Source organism: Topomyia yanbarensis, chromosome 1 (genome assembly GCF_030247195.1).
Source record: "Topomyia yanbarensis strain Yona2022 chromosome 1, ASM3024719v1, whole genome shotgun sequence".
Classification (NCBI taxonomy): Eukaryota; Metazoa; Arthropoda; class Insecta; order Diptera; family Culicidae; genus Topomyia; species Topomyia yanbarensis.
Genome location: NC_080670.1, coordinates 17,433,340 through 17,455,917, shown reverse-complemented (window position 1 = coordinate 17,455,917; position 22,578 = coordinate 17,433,340). Strand labels below are relative to the sequence as shown.

The 22,578-nt window shown below is 38.3% G+C and overlaps 1 protein-coding gene across 8 annotated transcripts in view; it reads right to left on the bottom strand.

The window, feature by feature from the left end:
• LOC131677021 (band 4.1-like protein 4A) overlaps positions 1–22,578 on the bottom strand; it is a 337,737-nt gene that overhangs the window by 66,125 nt on the left and 249,034 nt on the right. Inside the window, exon 1 of one of the 8 annotated variants that reach the window (XM_058956526.1) lies at positions 5,369–5,564. The exons of the other annotated variants lie outside the window; for them this stretch is intronic. Coding sequence (XP_058812509.1) covers positions 5,369–5,413 — 45 coding nt within the window. The 5' untranslated portion in view covers positions 5,414–5,564. Of the gene's footprint in view, positions 1–5,368; positions 5,565–22,578 lie in introns of those variants that run through there. 8 annotated transcript variants of the gene reach the window in all.

Genomic DNA, 22,578 nt, shown 5'->3' with positions numbered 1-22,578 from the left:
TAGAAAATTTGAAATATTACCAATTTCTTGTTAAATTCTGGGAAATTTTTGATATAATATAATTATAGTAAATTATAGAAGAGTTTGAAAAATTGTAGAAGTTTTAATTATCTTAGAAAAGGTTCAGAAATTAAAAACAGCTTCGAAACTCTTCGGAAATTTTGAAAAATTCAAGAAATTGGAAAAAAAATAACGGAAGAAGTTTCATTTATTATGGGGAATTTAAAATAAAATTCTTGGAAATTATATATTAAAGTAAATTATAAATTAAATATTAAAAGTTTGGGTTTCAAAAATTCGGAAAATTTTAGAAAACTTTTGAAAAATTTGAAGAAAACATGAACAGTTAAAGAAAACCATATACCTACTTAAATAAAACTAGAAAAACCTGTTTTAATCCACCTAGCGATGCAATTGTACCTTTCTCAATCATGAACACGAGAATGTTTGCGTTGTTTATATTCATTAAAAGCTTTCAAATGCATATATTACATTTTATTAAGAAAGAGAGAAAAGAAATCATTATTCGAGTTTCAAAAATTTTGTAAAAGAAAAAACAGCCACGGTAATATTGAACTGAAAAAAGGTGCGAAATCGGCAAAGTCCCAAAAAGTCGATTTTTATAAAACAAAATTTTTCGTGATAACATAAAATCTCGACGTTTCATGCATTTTAAAGATGTTTGGCATCAAAAATACGAATTCTATTTCTGAAATTTCATGGGGTCCCCCCTTTGAAAAATTTTTTGAGTTTCGGCTTATATGGGAATTTCATATGTGACCGGACGGTTTAGTCTATATTTCCGGAACCATATAAGCGATCCGAAATTTTACAGACATCTGTGGGGATAATATAGCTATCATTTGGGATTAAGTTTGTGAAAATCGGCCCAACCATTTTCGAGAAACTGATATGAGTTTGCTTGTTTTGAAAGATGGCCGCTTTTCCCGGGCATTTCCGGAACCGTCTATGGTGGTCAAAGTAGTCAACGAAAGTTTGTTTGGCCGTCGCTGACCTAGAACTGCAAATTTAAGTTATTTGAGAGACATTTTAGCGAAATTTTTACCTTTTTTGCTTTCATCGGAGTATCGGTTTGTATCACAATTTGCTATGTGATCGCACGCCACAACCCGTAACTCCGGAACCGGAAGTCGGTTCGGGATAAAATTTAATAGCCATTTACGGGGACGCAACATCTTTCATTTGAGACTAAGTTTGGTTGATTCGGTCTAGCCATCTCCGAGAAACCGATGTGACTGTTATTCTGAATTTGGATACTTCCGCCGGGGCTTCTGGAACCGATGATGGTGGCCAAGACCTAGTAATACGAATCGAAGCAGTTGTGGTCACATTTTGGAAAAATTTTCACCATTTTCTGCGTGATCGTACTCATCACCCTGTAAATACCAGAACCGGAAGTCGGATCTATTAGAAATTCTATTAGAAATGGGAACGTTGCACCTTTCATTTGGGATTAAGTTTGTGAAAATCGGTTCAGCCATCTCTGAGAAAAGTGAGTGAGATTGTGTTCGCGTACACACACACACACAGACGCACATACACACATACATACACACACAGACATTTGCCGAACTCGACGAACTGAATCGAATGGTATATGTCACTCGGCCCTCCGGGCCTCCGTTAAAAAATCGGTTTTCAGAGCAATTGCAATACCTTTCTATTGAGAAAGGCAAAAAAATGCAAAATTTCATAAAAAATGTGCAAAATTTAGAATTTTAAAGATATCCGCAAAATTATCGGAAATTTGAGAAAAGTTTTGAAAACTACAGAAAAATAAATGTTGAGTAAATTGAAAAAGTTTAAAAAAAATGCAGAATTTCAAAAAAAATTAGAGGAGCTTGGCAATTTTTTTGAAACTTTTCTGTAATGCTCAACGCTTTATATCGCGCGTCAAACCAATCATCTCCTAGTTTCAGCACGGTTTTGTAAACAACTAATCTTATCCCGATCAGAAACACATAACAGAAATATTTCAAAACTATATCTCGTATTGTTACTTGTTATAAATTTCTGTTATTTTAACTACTAACGAGACCTAATTTATAACACAATATGTTACAAAAGTTGTGCTTTGTTATAATCTTGTTATTTCATTCCGATCGGGATGTGTGTAAGGTTTTTTCAACTATTTGGGTTCTGGTTTTACTTTCCTGGCAGACCCTTTATTACAGGGCGGCCTAGGTAAAAGAAAATTCGGATTTTCGTATACACAACGAACGAAAACTGGTAAACAAACGAACACAAATTCTATTCTTGATGGTCACCTTCCCCGATCAGAATGAAATAACAAGATTATAACAGAACACAATTTTTGTAACATATTGTGTTATAAATTAGGTCTCGTTAGTAGTTAAAATAACAGAAATTTGTAACAAGTAACAATGCGAGATATAATTTTGAAATATTTTTAATATGTGTTTCTGATCGGGTTCGCATGATGAAAGTAAACCACCCCGCCTTCAATCACCGTCTCCGCCGTCGTTTACTGAGTAACGAATTCAGCGCTTATTTTCGGCAACAGGAGGAAAATGTGACCCAACTATACACTATATACACCTAGATAAACCTACAAAATCGTTCACAAACAAAAAAAAACAGTTTGTAAAAATTCTGACCAGAGACGGACAAAAATCTAAAACGAAAAAAGCAGTTTTTTCCGCACCGTTTCTTAGATCTTCATGAAAAATAAATCAGCAGTACTGTAACAATATTCTACAAAAGCTGATTGATTTCCATGAAGATCTAACGAACGGTGCGGAAAAAACTGCTTTTTTCGTTTTCGGATTTTGTCCGTTTCTCTATTCAACCTTAAGTTGCGTAAACAAATACACTCTACGGAGTGTATTCACAAAAATAGGTATATTTCCACCCAGTGCAAAATTGTTTCCCTGACGAATTACGTGAGCCGCGGGTTCGGCAAACCGCGACAAATTGACGCAATTTATGTCGATGTCTCAAAGGCGTTTGACAAAGTTCCAAGCGATGTAACAATTAAGCAGCTGAGACGATTTGGATTCCCTCCCCGGGATAACAGGATGACTGCATGTATACCTGTCGGATCGTTACGTGCATGTTAAGCCGAATGCTTTATATTCAAAATGTCAAAAGAAAGAACCTTGCCGAAGAAAATTCCGTGCTTGTGTCAAAAGATGAAACCTAGGTGGATCTTGCCAAACCAAAACCAAAGTAGCAAAGCTAATTTCCAAATTTACTTGGAATATATTGCCAAAGACACTAAACATTTGTTGGTCAAAAGTAGGATTCAACCCTACTGTTTGACGTGTGCATGGCTAGTGTCATATGGTAATTGTAATAAGTGTCGGATAAGCCTAGATTAAGGATGATGCTTTTGTTTAAATTATTGATGCAATTGAACTACACAAAAAAACGATTTTCATTGTATACTAAGAACGCTGGAAACCGATTGGCACCAACTATAATAAGTTTATTGAACGTAATTACAAAAATGCGGATTGCCTTGAAAATTGCTACACAGCACCGGACCTCTTTACCAAGAGCCCGACGAATGCTGTTGATAACCTCTTCACTGGGGGATCTATTGTTGTTGGCCGACACTCGACGGAGGCCATCTATCATTGTTTCAAGATTTTTGTCGGAATCACCTGAACCATTGCCAGCATCTTCACCGGCCGTGGTAGTCGTCTATCTGGACCACTTACTCCACTGACCGAATGTGGGCACCGTTTCCAACATTCTCAAGTCGATATATGCGGATCGAAAACCGATCAACCACACTCAGCAGGAAGTCAAGAGTTCTCCGGGCAATTGTAAGATCCTTTGTGTAGTAAGGTCTCCGTGCCGCTCCTCAGGCTGCGAATCGATTCGATTGATGCTTATGATGTGTTTATTTTACTGTGAGTGGGCATTGAGATTTATTTCGCACCATGATTCAGCTACATTATTTACCCGGCGACTGTGGTGATGATTCATGGAAATTCGCGATCACCAACCGACCGACTTGAAGGTATTTATTGCACTCTGCTGCGGTTGCCCTGCCCCCCGAAGGATGGGCCGCACCTTATATTTGTACCCCCGACGTCCATCGTTGCGTCGGTGCAGATATCGGACCGAACGGCTGATTTGATTGAGCAAACATTTGCCAGCACGGCATTGAATTGTGCCAATTTGAGGCCAATTAAAGGGTATTTGAGCGTCTCGCTAGCAGCGTGAGATACTGATGGCCGTTCGTGTCAATGGATTTCAACGGAACAATTCATAGAAACGCATAAATTCCTAACCTTATTACTATAACTATAAACGATTATGCGTAGCTTGCTGTGCCTTGCAAATGTACGACAAAACGAATTCCTCCTACCAATAGTCATATTGTTATATATTCAGCTTCTACCCGTCACGACTATTTTGTAATCAAATATATATTTAAATTGAATATTGTACAACCTTTTCAACCAGCTCAAACAATCCCTTGGATTTAACTTTTTGCTTTGAGTACATATCACAAAAACATAATTTAAATATTTACCATTCACAAATTTTAAATTCCAAAGTATATTGCAAATTGCTTCAGCAAATCTTCACTCAATCCGTATTGCTGAGAGCACATTCATCCACCAGTTCTACGATTCAAGCACCAATCAAGCGTGCATTGAATAATCTTAGTATTTATTCCAAATTGAATTGTCCGGTATCATTCAGTTTGGCTCAGACACCATTTCGGCACTCCCATAGATTGAGGCGGGAGAATGGACACATCCCGCAACGAAGCTATTTACCACATTTCCAAGGATTCCAAGCTCGAGACGAAATTGTTCGTCTCAAAGGATCCGATGAAGCATAACCGTTTTTCTGCTGCAAACATATTATGCATATTTACATTCAATATACTGTTACGTCGCAATCTTCAAGCTTCGAGCGAGCGTCTGTGCTGTATGAGTGTGGTGTACCGTCCCGGTGGAACATACCAGCCATTTTCATCATAATCAACAACCATCATCGCAAGTCGCCATAATATGCACTATTTCCCCTTATACCAACCAACCATGTGATGTTATTACACTGATTGGTATACGTAGCTAGGGCTTCACGAGCCACTCTTGCGTTGCACGAAGGAGAACACTGACTGGCTGGGAGCAGCTCAGCCGAAGGAAGACCGCACCTCAGATTTTGAGTTCCTTGAGCAAAGTGCCCTGATAATGAAATGGTTTACTACCATCCTTCCCCCCATCCAATGCAATCAGTTTGCCGTTCACATTGTGGAAGACATCAACACTCTTGTATGCCCCCAGTCTGGCTGGACCGATCCAAGACAGTGCGAACCGGAGCAATAATATTAAGTGGATATTAATATTATTTATTTGCCTACCTTGCGTCCCCCGGTGCCAAAGTGCAATACGTACAAGAACTGCATTGGACAGGCAAGTTCTGCTTGATTGAAGCAGTCTAATCAGCTAATAGAAACCATGTTTCGTCGGGTTGTAAGGAACAGCGCGAACATGGAACATTATTACCACGCCGGCCGCCATGAAATGTTCAAAACGACGATACACACCTGAAACGAAAGAATAAAAGCAAAGGAGTTAGTCAATCAGTTAACACCATCTGAAGCAGTTTGTGAAACGTGGTTCTGCCGGAACTCGGCAAATTGAGGTAACATCCCTCTTTTAGATCTGGACAAAGAATTGCCCCGGTTGGAAAACTAATTATAGACGTGCAACCGGTTAAGGTGCGAGCTAACCCTTCGGGGCCATCGGCACAACTGCGCCCCGCGGTTGATATGGGGATGAAGCGTATAAACGCAATTCGGTCATCAGTCGTCTGGCCAGGGTTGCGGAAGAGAGGAGAGGAGCGGTGGCAAACGTGATACAGGAAGCTAATGAGCTGAAGTCACGTGTGTAATCGCTGGGAGTTTGGTGCGATAAAAAATGTGTTTCCATTTTTCCTCGTCGGGCCACCTGAGAGGGCGCTTCCTGTCACGCGAATGGTAATTATTCAGACGATGATAATAATGATGATGATGATGATGATGTGGTTGAGAGTTGTTTCGGTCATTTTGACTGACCTGAGCGTTAATGGGATTACCGGCGAGATTCTGCTTGAACTAGAAAGGGCACAGAAGATCGATTCATCATCCGTCAGGAGCGCAGTTACGGTGTACATTTGATCGATGATTCGCGTTTTCAACTTTTCGCAATTGATCCCTCTAAGGACAGCAGGCAATCATTTCTGCAGGATGCATTATGCGTATGCAGATGAAAAAAGTACGCTCCATTGTGCCGGAAGTGGAAGAAACACATTGAGTTGTTTGCGACTATAAAAAAAATTGTTTTTAAGAAAATTCAGTGTTTGACCCACAGTCCAGGAGGTGAAACAACTATTAAAAATTAACCCTTTCCTGCCTATTGGACTAGGCTCGAGGTTGAAGAGAAAAAATTAAAAATCTCGACAAACGTATGATTACGACGCAAAAGTCAACTGTCAAAATTCTCTTTGAATGCAAATTCCGGACAAATCTGTTGCACTGGCATTGAATGACAGTTTCGAGTATTGTTTTCAAACCTAGACAAGCATTTGACAAAAGAGTAGATACAGAACACTAGATTAGGACTGTCGCTGCTGTTCCCATTGTTTTCACCTCGAAACATGTTTGTTTTGCTTCCGGTATATATCTGTCAAAGTATCGAAAGTCTCTCTAGTAAAAGTCTTTGGTCCGCGCTTTTGGTACACGCAGAAAAATATGGCCTGCTTTTAACCACAAACCATTTAGTTGAACTTCAAATTAAGTTTGCCTATTTTTCATTTCAGTCTCGTTTATTCTGCTGTGATTTTTATGCATTCAAGACCGAAAACGTCCATTGCATAAAATTTGCAACAGAAAAAACGAGAGGCAAACAGAAAAATGATGTGATAGCTGCTATGTAACAAATTTCTATATGGCATACTATTATAATTTCATTAATTTTCCCATGATATCTATGCGTGACAGGTAATTTTTATCTGCTACCACAAATTGCAAAAAATATGTGTGAAATCAATATATTCAATATAACGAATTTTCTCGGTGTAAATTTTCGACTGTTATTGTTATGAAATGAAAGAGTTTGTATATACCGCACAAAGAAATGAAAATTTATTAAAATTCAGTACAAGTTTAGACAATTTGTGCATTCTAATTAGTGAAGACACATTAGCCAAGAATGGCCATTGTTTTGCTGGCTAAAAGAAACAAAAATGATTAGTCGCCATGAAACGACGATAGAGGATTATTTGTTTTGCTTTTTTTTTATTTGACCCATTTGACAGGTATATCCCGGAATCAAAACAATGATGTTCCTACCATTGATGCCAGCGACAATCCTAATCTAGTGTTCTGTATCTACTGACAAAAGCTAACGCAAAAATGTGATCTGTGATGGAATCCCAAAGAAGAAATTGCTTCGTTTGGCCGAAAGGTGTCATATTCGGAACATCGTGTTTTCTAACGAAAGAATTTTTCAAATCGAGCGATTCCCTCAAAATGATAGGGTTTACTTGACTCACCGTTCATACGATAATTTGGGTCATTCGTTGGCCACAAGAACAAATAATGGTTTGACGCTGTAACCGCAGATCGTTTTCATCGAGCCTAGCGTCAAAATAAATGCAACGTATTATCGGGAAAGTGTTCTGAAGGCTGCTTTGAAGCCGTGGGCAGACGAACATTCCGGTCGCAAACTGTGGACGTTTCAAAAAATACTCGACACAGTCTCACAAAACAGTGGTGAACAAGGAATGGCTGAAAACCAACGTTCTTATATAATCAGTTATAATATAATAATCCCTTACATTTCATTTATAATGAGAGCAGTTTTATGGCACTTTTGAAGACTTCCTACAAACTTATATTGCACTTGTAGTGTGCTATAAAACTAAAAATGCTACTTGGATTATATCAGTTAAACCCTTTCGAAAGCAGTTAGGCCCTTTTGACAATAGTTAGATTCTTCAGAAATCATAATCGCTATAATTATAAAAGTAAATAAGGCCCTTTCAAACCTTGTGGTAAAATCGTTAACAAATTTCTTCATAATCAATTTTTGTAGTGTGTACGTGTTCGGGTAGATTGTTTTTAATGGAAAACATAAAATTTCGATTTATTTATGTTTTGCAGTTAGGCCCTTTTGCAAATGTTTGACTAGTAGTATTATTTTTCTCTTTTCGGCGGCGCGACAAATGAATTGACGAATCGAATGGATTAACCCATTCATGCCCATGTTGTTTGTGGACAATAACGTTTTTAAACAGCTATAACTTTTGATTGAGGCGAGATTTGCTCCCAAAATCAAGTAAGGCTCATTAAATTGATTATTGCCTTTAACTTGAGTAGTACCAGTTACAAGGATCAGGTCTAGAACTGAAGTTATTGCAATTCGTCTGATTGGATTACGATGGAGCAGTGCTGCCAGGGACAGTTTACGTTGACGACGGAAAATGATTTTTATCTATATCTTTTTTCTATATATCTACGTTATAGTGCAATGTTATTGAAAACTGATAAAATTTATCAATTTAGATTATCGTTGGCTACGTTTTCCGCGTAATTGGACTATTGTAATTATTGTAGGAGAATTGTATTGAGCATTAGAAGGTAAAAACTTTCCAGCTTCTAGCACCGCCATGGAAGCACCTATCTTTATGAAAATAGGCTTTTCGTGTTTCTTGACACCACCGTTTTCAAGGAAAAATAGTTTTGAAACCATAGATGCACTAGAAAAAAGTTGGGCATGGAAGGGTTAATGTAGGTTTTTTCCTTGCGGGCGCAACATACTGTAAAATGGATTACTCTAGAAAGGGCGAGCAATCTTTCCAAACGAACATCGTACACAAAGTTCGCTTAAGTTCTGTGCTCATATTAAAGCCATATTTCATGTACAAACCTGAATGCGCTATTCCATACAAAAACGCGTGCACATCTTTACCTGCCGAACCGAACCCCACGAACCAGTGGCGTAGTCAGAAATTTGGTATGGAGGGGGTTTTGATGAAAATCGCATTTTTTTTTAAAAAATGCTAAAATTTAATATGAGTTTGATAAATTATTGAAAACTTAAAAACATAAGTAGTCTAACCGATGTCATTCCAGTCTACAAACAAGAAGGATCAACATGGAACAGTTTTCAAACCTCTATAGATTAGTTTCTTGTATAATATGTCATTGAAGTCAAAAATTGCGATCTTTTAAAGTGGGATAAATGATCTAAAAAATTTTCAACGTTCAAGATCACCTAATATAATAATCCTTGACTTTGAAGGTTTGACAACTTCGGGAAGTTATCAACATAAAACAGCGCCTGCTTTGATATAGAAATTTTAGTGATTAACTCTCATAGAGGTAATTATGGTGAATTAATTTTTCAAAAATATTAAGAGACATGGTGCCTTCAGCAAAGTTTTTGATAATGTCATTTCAAACAATTTTGTTGAAAATATGAAGGCTACATGAATTCAACATATAGGGATTTAAATGGACTGGGCCTGCTATATTTCTTCTTAGTGAAGAAAAATTTAGGTGAAAACTATTTTTTTTCTGCGCTACGGATAAAATTGTTTGAAACAATCATTGCGAGTTGAGAACACAAAACCTATAACTAAATTATGGATGGATGGAACTGAAACTTGCGTTTCGACTTCATCTCATCAGAATCCGACACTAACTTGGTGGGCGGACGAAGCTTGCGCCGAATTGATGCTAGCTCCTGAAAATGTAATCACTCTTTGTGTTTTTGAGTCCTTTTAATATCTGGGAATTATTTGTTCTATATCCAGTTCCCTTATTTTTTTTGTAAGCTTCAAAGGCACCTTGAACGCAATGTGAATTTATTATTTAATTACCGCAGAAGAGATTTATCAAATACAGTAATTTCAGAATAGCTTGTTGTAAAGGTTTTCTACTACTATATTTCGATACTCTGAATATGTGGGATATTTATGTCTTTGGCAAAGTTGTTTGAAATAGCACTTTCGAAAACTTTGCTGGAGACATTAAGTCTCGACCCAAATTTGGTTGAAGAGTAATTCTTGTCTATAATTACTTCTCGGAGGATTAACCGTCAAAATTATTTATTATCAGCAGATGAACAGTTTTATGTTTTGAAATTCTTCAGTGTTACTTAACATCGAAATTTGGCAGTTTCGAATGAATGTGATCGTGACCGTTAAAAATTTATCGAGCATTAATTTTACTTTTCTTTATTAGTCAACCTCACAACTTGCAGTACTAGTACGTAGCACACAAAATTTTAGTACGCCATTCATTGCATCCTGCTAAGAGGCTATTCATATAGTTGATAATACAACAAAAATCCAATGCTCATAAAACCGATCCTGACCTGCTAGAGACAAAATTACATCAGCTTTCAACTAGTTTCTGAAATGTTATTCTTGTTGTTAACCATAAACTCTACACAATCTAAAAAAATACATTTTCAGCAAATGTTGAAATGTATGTAAGTTTTCGGTAAACAAGCTTATGTTTTATATGCAATCAACCTATTCAAATTTAGATTCCCATTCGAAAAATTGTCTCTAATCCATATTTTGAAGCATCTTTCCAAAAATGAGCTCATAATAATTCAGACAGTTATTTTATTTTACATTGAAGAAATTTGACAACTATGGGATTTTGGCTAAGAGATAAGTTACAAGATCCCCTTCCCACAATTTTCCAAATGTTCTCATGACGCTTTAAACACAGTTCTCAATGTAGTGATCAGAGAATATTTTTCTAAAAATATTTTGTGGAATATTAAATTAAATTCGTCGGCATCAATTTTTTTTTCAATCCAATTAATTTTGGTTTGGGGGGGTTTTAACACCGGGGGGGTTTTAACCGGGGGTTTTAACGGCGTACGTACACGGATGTTTAAACTAGAGTTCATACATCGTTCGTTTGGTTTCGGTATTTGAGATGAATCTGTACATAGAGACAAAGTATGTTGGAGTTCAACGCGTGCACGCAGGTTTAAACTTATCGATGTTATTATTATTATTATTATTAATTGGGGTTTTAACCGGTTGGTCATTCACCCGTATGAAAAAGCTTACAGTTGTGCTAATTACATTTCAGTGTGTAGTCGAAATTGAATTTTCATTTGGTTGCAGGGTTTTTGAAGAGGCGGTTGTGGTTTTTCCAAATTTCGGCAACAGGCAGTCCGCTGGTCCAAAGCGCCGCTAAGGTGTGGCAGAGGGCCCAAAGATTTTAAGGTTATAGGGTACCTATGTTGTTATTTTAGATGTATCAAGTTGGTTCATCACTTCTGTAAAGATGGGTTGCAAGAGTTCCGTTGATCCTAAGGGCCATGGGCGACCCTTCCAGCACCGCAATGGGGTGGCAGAAGGCAGATTGATAATATGGTTGTAGAGTGCCATTGTTGAGATGTCTTCGAGAGTTCCAAGAGTTTATTCAGATGTGTTCACATTAACGGGCGTCTTTTAGTTGTCGATAAGTGCTTTTTTCACTCGAAATTTCGAAAATTGAATGGTTACTCACCAATTGAGTTAATTCTAATCCAATAAATACTCATTATTTGACATATTGCTTCTATTTTTGAAATTGAGTGTTCTGAACTCAAATTTTGAGTAGTAAAAATAAATCGTTATTTGGTTTTAATAGGAAACCTGATCTGACACTTATGGAAAAAGTTATTCCGGAAGTCGCGCAAATGGCCGCTGGTGCACTAAGACGATTTTGCTAGATTTTCAGAGCAGCGTGCACTCAGTGCACTAGCGCGACTTCCGGAAGATTAAGCAAAAACCGATTGATATTCTGACGATTGATAAAATATTCATTTTTTCTAGCACCACTGCATTTGGTTGTAATTTTGTTTTGACTTTCTCTTATTGTGCCTAAATCAATGCTCTGAATTTGGTCACTTCACAACAGTTTTAGGGATAAATGGAGACTTCTTTTGTACATAATAAACTAAAGTTAAAATTTTTGTATATAATTCGACCGTCAGCGGTGATGCTATAAAAACTGAGATTTTCATCAATCTTCAAACCATCAGTCGAGTTTTGCTTAATAACTTTATCCACAATCGTCCAATCGTTTTGCGGTTTTCTCGATAAATTTCCTTTAAAAGCCACATCGATTTATTTTTAAAAGGCACTGGGCGACTCTTGGATGAATTATTTTGTAAAAGTCGATTTCCCCACACGAAATCCCATGTAAACTTTAAGACGCGGGCGCAAAAATATAGTTTCACCGATCGAGCTTAGAATTTGCATAGTTACTTTAGGACCCAAATGGAACCCTGAATTGAATATTTTCCGCAGTCGACTACTGTTACAGTTTTGTACTCGCAGCCGTAGGTACAAAGACGTGAAACCATTGTCTGAAACTGTGCTCTTTGATAATACAGATTCTGACTTTTTCAATAGTTGTTTCTGATCATAATAGCTTGCCAACGCTTTTCGAAAGACATAGCGCAAATCAATTGGATAAGCTACTGCCTGCTGATTATCTATGAGTGGAATGTGAGTGAATATTTCAATTAATACAATAGCAGATAAATTTTGCATTCCAACCGACAATACAAATCCACAGAAGCTTAAAATCCGTAAATGTCTGCACTTCTTCCGAAGAAGGCATTCCCCGAAAAGCTTCCTTCATTGTACCCACAAAGCAGTCTTCATCAAGAAGCTTCTTACTCATTCCAGATGGGAAAATCGCCTGCGAGGAAAATTTCAACAGACAGCCAATATGTAAAAGCTTGGAAAAGGGGGGGGGGAATAAAACCTCTCCGTTTGTAACCAAAGATACTGAGTCCCATCAGACACCGTTCTTGGAGGAAAAGGATCGGCAACTGTACAAGTGCAGACTGGTAGATATCTTGGAAAACTTCTTTTATGTAAGAATACTCCGAGGAAAACACTTTCATCAGGTAGGTCGTGTACACTGAAAAAAATAGATTGAAGACACAATCGAATCGTTTCCAGTGTACCTCTCCCAAAACCATACTATTTCTTTAGCAGTAGGATTAGTAATAATAAAATATCCTTCTCAACCGGCAAGCAAAGTTCTTCCTTTTAAATAATTTGTACTCATCTGAGAAGATGCTTTGCTGTTCGCAGGCATCAATAAAGCGAGCATGTCAGATTGTTCCAGAGTAAAGAGCAAACGACGACGCATCCCTTCCTCATCCCTACCAGACCAGCTTCTGCAGCTAGAGGTAATTGAATAGCTAAGGCAGAAGGAAATACGAGCATCATTCCCAGGGGAGCTAGGTTCGGTTTATATTTCCATTTGCCAACGAAACGCCTATGAAAAGATGAGCTTCTGGAAGAAAAACAGCCTTTAGGTTTTTACCGCCTAGTTTGCTTCTAAGCTGGAAAAAATGGTACGGAGTCTCATGTTATCGGAGGATGGTGTTGCCAAAAAGTTGAAACCTTTAACTTTTTAGAAAAGTTTCATCTTTGATTTGTGTTTCGAGAACGAGATGGATCAATTAGGTACGAGCTCAGCAAAGATAAAAATGTATTTTTCCTTGAATTTTATGTTCTGACAACACTGTACCTAATTCCACTATATTCCTCCATGTCAAAATCGATTACGGTTTTACACCATATCTAAAGAAAACCACACATACCGATTGACACATTCCGGCCGGCACAATCCAGGCTGGAAACCCTACCCCGATCACGAGCTAGGGGTAATAAATTGGAACCGACTGCGGTTCGCTAGCACTGCTACTGCTGCGGCCGGGTTGAACGCGGGGGCAGCAAGCAACAATCGTAAAGCTTCGCTTGGGCCACTACATTGCGGACACGTGTACCATCTCATCAATTTTTGAACTTTTTTCCTCTCTATCGTACGCACTCCTACTAGTGCGGATCGTAAGTTCTCATGATGGCAAGAAAAGAACGGGGGAAAAACTTCGCCACCGACACTGCGGACATTGTGATAAGAACGGGGTAAAACATTTTCAATTAACTTTTATAACTTTGCCGACCACAAACAACAAACTGTCGGTAGGTAGGTGGGTGGATGGATAGGTACGGTTATCTACGTCGGTCGTAGGTAAATAAAATATATTTGGATTATTGTCGATGCAAGCTGGCATCGTAAATTGTGGGTGAATAAAGCTGTTCCTGAAGGTGGGAGAGGTTTTCGATCTATGATTTGTTTGAAATTTGCATCGGTAAGATTGGTAGATGGGACTTTTGAAACTAATATTTGCAGAAAAAAGTAAATATGGAAAGAAATAGCATCAGCTTATAATGGGACTTGTATGGAACAAAAATCAATAGTCAGTGTTATGAGTGAAACTTGCAAATTTAGGATCATCAATTATGTAATTTTCATGTCGAAAAACCATCAATATTTGATTACTTACTTAACATGTACAGTTTCAATCATTTTTAGAACTTGTAGTTGCAGAAAAAAATCAATTTATCAATTTTTTCTAATCTAATGCTATTTGGAATTAACTTTGGTTGGCGGAAATGTTACGAATGTTTGTCAGAAATGAAGAAAGGACGAACAGGTCGTCCGAAAGCGTTTGATGAACGAGAGTGCCGCAAAATTGTGTGTTATGTCGCCAGGAATCCAGATTTAAGAACTTCCTAAATAGAAGTAGGAATAGTGCAAGAAGTAGACAAAACTGTTTGCAACAGGGCCATACATAACATACTCAAATTGGTTGGATACAATGCACGAGTAGCTCGAAGAAAATTGCTCATTGCGAAACAAAATCAACGGAAGCGAAAGGATTTTGCGAGGGATTGATAAAGATGTTTAAACAAGAATCTTGTTTTCATATTTAAATCATGTTTTCATGTTTAAACATGAATCATGCATAAACATGAATCATGTTTTCATGTTTAAACGTAAATCATGTTTTCATGTTTAAACATGAATCATGTTTTCATGTTTAAACATGAATCATGTTTTCATGTTTAAACATTATTCTCATGTTTTAAACATGATTCATATTTTGACATGAAAACATGATTCATGTTTAAACATGAAAACATGATTCATGTTTAAACATGAAAACATGATTCATGTTTAAACATGAAAACATGATTCATGTTTAAACATGAAAACATGATTCATGTTTAAACATGAAAACATGATTCATGTTTAAACATGAAAACATGATTCATGTTTAAACATGAAAACATGATTCATGTTTAAACATGAAAACATGATTCATGTTTAAACATGAAAACATGATTCATGTTCAAACATGAAAACATGATTCATGTTTAAACATGAAAACATGATTCATGTTTAAACATGAAAACATGATTCATGTTTATGCATGAAAACATGATTCATGTTTAAACATGAAAACATGATTCATGTTTAAGCATGAAAACATGATTCATGTTTAAGCATGAAAACATGATTCATGTTTATGCATGAAAACTTGATTTTCATGTTTGAACATGAATCATGTTTTCATGTTTGAACATGATTCATGTTTTCATGTTAAAATATGAATCATGTTTTCAACATGAAAAACATTAATCATGTTTTCAATATGAAAAACACGAATCACGTCCACATCCACGTCCACGTCCTCTTCCACGTCCACGTCCATGTCCACGTCCACGTCCACGTCCACGTCCACGTCCACGTCCACGTCCACGTCCACGTCCACGTCCACGTCCACGTCCACGTCCACGTCCACGTCCACGTCCACGTCCACGTCCACGTCCACGTCCACGTCCACGTCCCCACGTCCACGTCCACGTCCACGTCCACGTCCACGTCCACGTCCACGTCCACGTCCACGTCCACGTCCACGTCCACGTCCACGTCCACGTCCACGTCCACGTCCACGTCCACGTCCACGTCCACGTCCACGTCCACGTCCACGTCCACGTCCACGTCCACGTCCACGTCCACGTCCACGTCCACGTCCACGTCCACGTCCACGTCCACGTCCACGTCCACGTCCACGTCCACGTCCACGTTCTCGTCTAACCCCACATCCACATTCGAATCGAAGTCCATGCGTACACTGAAACCCATGTCCACGCCGAAGGCCATGAAAGAAGCTTGATATCGTGAGGCACGTTGTACCGGATATAGCCTATACAGCATTTCCTACAGCGAAAGCGTCGAACAGAAGCCTGGTTTTAGTCGTTTGATAATGCTGCTCAATCGTAAATTACAATTGAAACTCAAGATATCTTCCGCACCATGTTCCTCCTGTGGCTGACGATCAGCAAGAAGAGATTATCCAAGGTGTTGTTTCTTTCTGCAGTGATCGGTAGATATACGGTTCGAAGTTCCTGCGCCTTCGTTAAGAAGTATCAAGCGAAGGAGGCGGTGATCTTCTAGCCAGACCTGGTTTGGGCCCAGTATGCCAATGGATCACTGAAAAATATGGGACGACTGATAACAAACATTGTGCAGAAGACCGTCAACGTCCACCAGTTTCGACCGATAGCAAAATTTTAGGTATATTTCAAACGTAGGATATACTCCAAAAATCTCGTGGCTACCACGTAAGAACAACTGATTGTCAAGACCCCGAGGGAGTAGAATAATATCCATCGGTTTCATCGGTCATGACTAAGGTTCCGTCCAACTTTCGCAAGGTCACCCCGCAGGGCTTCGAGGCATATGTCTAGATGACTTAAAAAAAAGTAAGGTAAAATTAGTTCCATAGTTTTTTTATCGCCATCCGAATTACTACACTGTTTTATGCGTACCAACCCAGTTATATAACTGTAAATACTCCGCGAAATCCAAACACAAACAGCATTTTCATTCGACATTGTAACCCCATTTGTCTATTGCTAGGCGCATAATTAGAACAGTAGTAGACGACTCCAGCCATTTCCTGGAACAATCGAAATAGAGAAATAATTATTCGCTAGGAAATTAGCATTTAGTCAGTCGATTGCGGTGCAGCATTCACCGCCATTGATGATTTGTTCTGATTTATCGAGCCCGCAGTTGCACCAGGGAGTGATTCCGCATTTCGTGATAACGATGCTGGCTTTTAATATTCAGTGTTGAACATGTGTTATCAATTCAAATATTATGCACAACACAAGCTGTTTTCTGAACTTGCACCGGTGTGTCGCATTATTTGCATACTGTTGTACCGAGTTTTAGGTGTTAAAGTTTGGTTTCCCATTTACATCGGTGATTTTGATTACTTTGCGAAGCTGAACCAAAAACCATAATGAAATGATATGCTTCGACACGTTAAACTTCCAAACCCGTGCAGCTTTTCATCAGTTTCATATTAACGTGCCGCCGTCATTAAAACCTTTTAAATCTTTCCAGAATGTGGCATGTCAATCCGGCTTTTTTCGGGTGACGAGATATGCAATGATTGTACAACTAAATTGTCATTCGGCACCAGGCTGACTGTCGTTGCCATCGTCACCCATCCGTCCGTCAGCTTGGTCAGAAGCCATAAACCAGCAACTTCACATTGTCAGTGTTGAGCGAGTTGAGAGCACACAAAAAAAAATTACGAGAAATGCACCACGAACTGAGCAATCCAACGGCGCGGCGGCAGTGGAAATGAAATAATTTTCCATCCGCATTCTGTACCGACTCGGTGGATTCTCGTTGAACGGTACACGCTTTTAGTCACCGTACCCCCGCACCGCCGCATTCCCAACCAAGGATGGGTTTGTATCCTGCCGGAGGACACAAATATTGTGATGTGCTGTCATGACAAAGTTGCGGAAAAACTTGTTTGGCTCAGGAATTAATCCGACTAGTGACGATGGGTAAAGTGCAATGTTTGCCTGTTTTGATGAAAGCTTTTGTTTTGTGCAAACCCGGCTCTGATGGGTGAGATGTAGGAATGATTGTAGCCGAGAATGGATTGTAAGTTGACATGGCACATCCGGGTACACTATTATCCGGAATGTTATTTATTTAACTGATTTTCGTGTAGATGATTCCCCAACGAAATCATAGCGTCACTGCACAAAATTTGGCATATACTTTGTCCAACGAATATGTTTTATGGTATAGAATGCCAAATAAAAACGAGGGAATACTTCTAGAAATTTTAAATTTTAAAATAATAAAAAAAGTACTTTCATATGCCAAAGTTTTACTTTACTTACCAAAGATATTGGTTGAATTTCGTCGGATCTTTATGATTTTTTAAAATATTTTCAATGGGTTTTAAAAAACAACTTTCTTCCCTAAATTGTCATAGCAATCGTTTTGTAAATATGTATATGTCAACGCTCTAAATTGAAAGACAGTGTAAATGTTTGCTACGCTTCCTTGCTACGCTTCCTTGCCGCGCTTCCATTCATTATTGTTTAATAATGCGACAAAAGTTGCAACGGACATGTTGGTCCTGTCGGGTCGCAGCAGCGCAAGCTGTTTACGCCTTCATTTCTTTGTGCGAATTCCGTGCGTTACAAATGGCGACCCATTTTTTCCCGGCGTGCAACCAAATTTTCTTTTTTTCTCTCTTTGCGTGTCTGTATATTTAGAACATTGTTTTTGGCTCTATAACAACCTGAGATGGAACTCGCGAATTCGAAAATAGTTAACGTTATATGTAAATAGTTGCTTTCATAAAGATGAGACACGAAGAGAGTATGTGCGACGAAAGAGAATTAAACAGAAAAGAAGAAAACATCTATCAGCCAAACTATTGATACTATATTCATAGTTAGGCGGACTCAAAAACCGGAAAACTGGCAGCTCTTATTTCAGGAAGAAAACACTGGCATCCCATGCAAATGTTCAAGCTCTAGCTTTTCAGTTTTATTGTTGACGTCATTAGTAAGAACTTTGCATGTACGAATAGCAATACGAATTTGAAGATATGATGTGGTTTCATATTTTTGCGAATATCTCCTAGTGATACACAAAAAGTATTGTTTATTTTAGTTTCTCTACGCTCGATAACACAAGGAAAGAGTAAAATAATCATCACCATAATCACAATACCTTTTCCATATACATCCGAAAAAAACATGTTATGTGACGTCATGCTCGACTGGCTCCGGCATTTGACATGTTCGATTGGCTCCGCTCAGTGTCTCCGCCTAACTATGAATATAGTAACTATAAGCCAAACCCGTCCCAGATATGAACATTGTAGCGGAAAGGAACAAACAAAACTATTAACATCATCTATTAAACATAACAACACCCCTTTCTACCCCCTACACGCTCATTCAAAACTACTCAAAATTTGAGTTCGGAGCACAAAAAATGAGTTTTAATTTGAGTAGAACTAACTCATTTCTTGAGTAATCATAAAATCTTCATAGTTCTGAGTGAAAAAATACTCTCAAAAAAGTGTGCGGAATTAGGTGTTGATTTAAATTTTAAAAAGAGCCTGAAGTTAAAGCCGATGATCGTTCATAAAACTAGAAGGTAAGTTTCATTGAGTTTTGCTTGCTTTCAAATCTTACTTCCAGTTGTGTTTTTGTAGTTTCGGCAATTTATACAAGATGTCGATCGGCATGAAATCGATGTAGAGAACGACCCTTGGATTAAGTTCCCGAACATCGCAAATACCTGGACAACGGTCTGGAGGATCAGGTAAATAATATTTGAAATGCCAATGAATGTCTTTGTACTTTTATTAAAAATGCGGAATGATTATTTTCTGCATTTCCCTCTTGAGTAAAATGTACTCAAATTTGACATTTTTATCCCAAACTCAAAACTGATTAAACGAGGAAAACTCAATTTTTGACTATGTGCACTTTTTATGAAATTGAGTGGCTGGCTACTCAAATTTGAGTTGTTATGGATGAGCGTGTACGGCACCAATGAACTGAGCATAGAGTTGCGAAGTTGCTTTCACCAGTGTAAGAACCTCAGTGCGCTGTCATATAGTAATGTATGAGGGTGCAATGTAGAGAGTCCTTCCCAGCCTGTAACAGTATTAGTGTGATCAATGAGTTGTTTTCCTCCACCTGTGATAATGTTCTGATAGAAGTAGGAAATCAAATCGAAAATAGCTTTTCCGTCGGATTATTTTCGTCATTGAGCCTGAACAACCGATATTGTACGTCTTCGGGATAAGCTTTCCAGCGGCACAGAGCATTTCAAATGTTTAAATTGAAAGTTTTACACATGACAGTTGGAGGAAAACAAATCCCAAAGTCTAGAGCTTTTATTCAAAACGACATATCTACAATGAGTTACTCTCTTTGTTTACTTTCTCTTTCGATTATTACGGCGTTACTATAGCACTTTTCACTTATTTTACAGTACAGATCGAAAGACGGTGATTTTGACTAGCATATTATGCAAAGAGTTGAGGGATAAATGTTAAAGTGATCGAATTATTAAGGGAAGAGAAAGTAAACAATGAGAGTCACTCATTGTAGATGTCTTTTTGAAAAAACGCTCAAGAAGTAATGTGGCTTAAATGATTTGCATAGAACTCTATTAGATTCTTTTTTGACACAGTTAACCTCACTTTTCTTGACAGTTCACTAGTAATGTTGGAATAGAATTGGCAAAAATTGGTGGACGACTAGATTCGCTCGAAGCAAAGCGCAAAGAATTTTTCTAAGTCCATGTAAACAGTACAAACGAACTGTCAAAAACGAACTTCGAGTTCATTTGTGACGTTAGCGTAAAGTATTCAATTAGGTTCTTTACGGACGCAGTTAACCTCACTTTTCTTGACAGTTCACTTGGACTTAGAAAAATTTGTGGACGACAAGATTCGCTTGAAGAAAATCGTAAAGAATTTTTCTAAGTCCATGTAAACAGTACAAGCGAACTGTCAAAAATGAACACTTGAGTTCATTTGTGACGTCAGCGTAAAGTGTTCAATTGAATACTTTATGCTGACGTCACAAATGAACTGAGTGTTCATTTTTGACAGTTCGCTTGTACTGTTTACATGGACTTAGAAAAATTCTTTACGATTTTCTTCAAGCGAATCTTGTCGTCCACAAATTTTTCTAAGTCCATGTAAACAGCACAAGTGAACTGTCAAGAAAAGTGAGGTTAACTGTATCAGTAAAGAACCTAATTTTGAGATTTTAGTTGCTCATATTGTTTTTGCTCATATTGTTTTTGAAGCTTCTTTTTCAACAGCACTCACAACGTTCAAATTAATCAATGATGGCTATCATGCTGTTGAGGTTTTAATATGGGTCGGATTGGTATGAATTCCTACTTACCATTTCCTAAGCAACTCTTATTAGATAATCAGCAGTCAAACATGATGAAGTCAATGTGCAATCCGCCAAAATCATCGTCACAACGCAACGCAAACACTCACAACGTTCAAATTAAACCTACGGACACAGTGCCGACCAAGGAAACAGGAACCCAATCAGTGTCGTTCCAATAGTCTGCTCGTTTGTATACTTCGTGAGTGCAAAAACGGTTCACTGTTCGCGTCAATGTTGTCATAACACATGAACCCATTAATACCATCGTTGATAAAAGGATACAATTTCCACAGTTCTCAGCCAGTCCCAACTACGGCACATTCCGCATCATCCACCAGGTACGGGGTTAGTGCGGTCTCTCTCTGGGCTGTTATTAAGTTTATTTATTTTAAAAAACCACATCAAAGGATAATTTATCATCTCATTTGGTCGACGCAACGGCGGCAACTCTAGGTTTCTTCCGATTTGATTTCCAGGACGTACGTGACGGGGCTTGGAAGCACGAAAAAAGCTCTTAATAGCGGCCAGATATTTACTACCATCAGTAACACGATTCATAAATTAAGCTACCCCGAGCCGACTCCTCCGGCTGTGGCCGGGGATAGACGACGCAGTAGGCAGCTATTGAGAATTGGATGTAAACGATTCCATTAAGGTGCAGTGTGCAGCTGCTGCTGCGTTCTCCAAATGAAATCCTATTAAAAAGTGGTAAATAAAGATGATTACCGACCGATACAGTGAACAATGACTGTAATTATGAGCGAAGGAGGAGCCGCAGTCGCAAACAGCGTGAGGCGCTAGTCTTCTTGCGGTGTACTAGATTGGACCGGTGGGGGGGACAGGAAATTATAATACATTTGGATGGAGGCGACCGTGGGAGGTCAGATGCTTCCATGATGTCGTTAAAGCAAATGGAAGAATAATGAAAGCGGCCTTGTCCGCATGCTGTCGGTCGGAGAGGATGGTGTGCGGAAAATGTGTGAAATAATTAGTTTGCGATAAGGAAACGACAGAAAGGGACTAAAAGGTCCGCGTAAATGGGCGAAAGAAGTGCAAATCCTATAATTAATAGGCGCACAAGCAGAACGGCTGCTTATAAATAAGAAGAAATTGGCTTTGGGAGCTATTGTACCAGGTGCGGTGTATTTTCCGGATTGTTGTGGAGCCTGGTCCAATTCGGACCTAGTATGGGTTTATGAGCTATAGAATTGAAGCATTTCTACCGCTTAGTTTATCCAGACAGTCTGATCAATTCCATATATTGAACTTCAGATGATTTTTTGCGTACCTCGTGCTTGATTTTGACTATTGTATTATGACCGAATTAATCCGATGTACGTTTCATACTTCCCATAACGATGAACCAAAAATCATAATTAGTATCGTCGAATGGAAGAATACACTTGAACTAATTAATCCTTCTCACTATTAATTCGGCAAATAAAT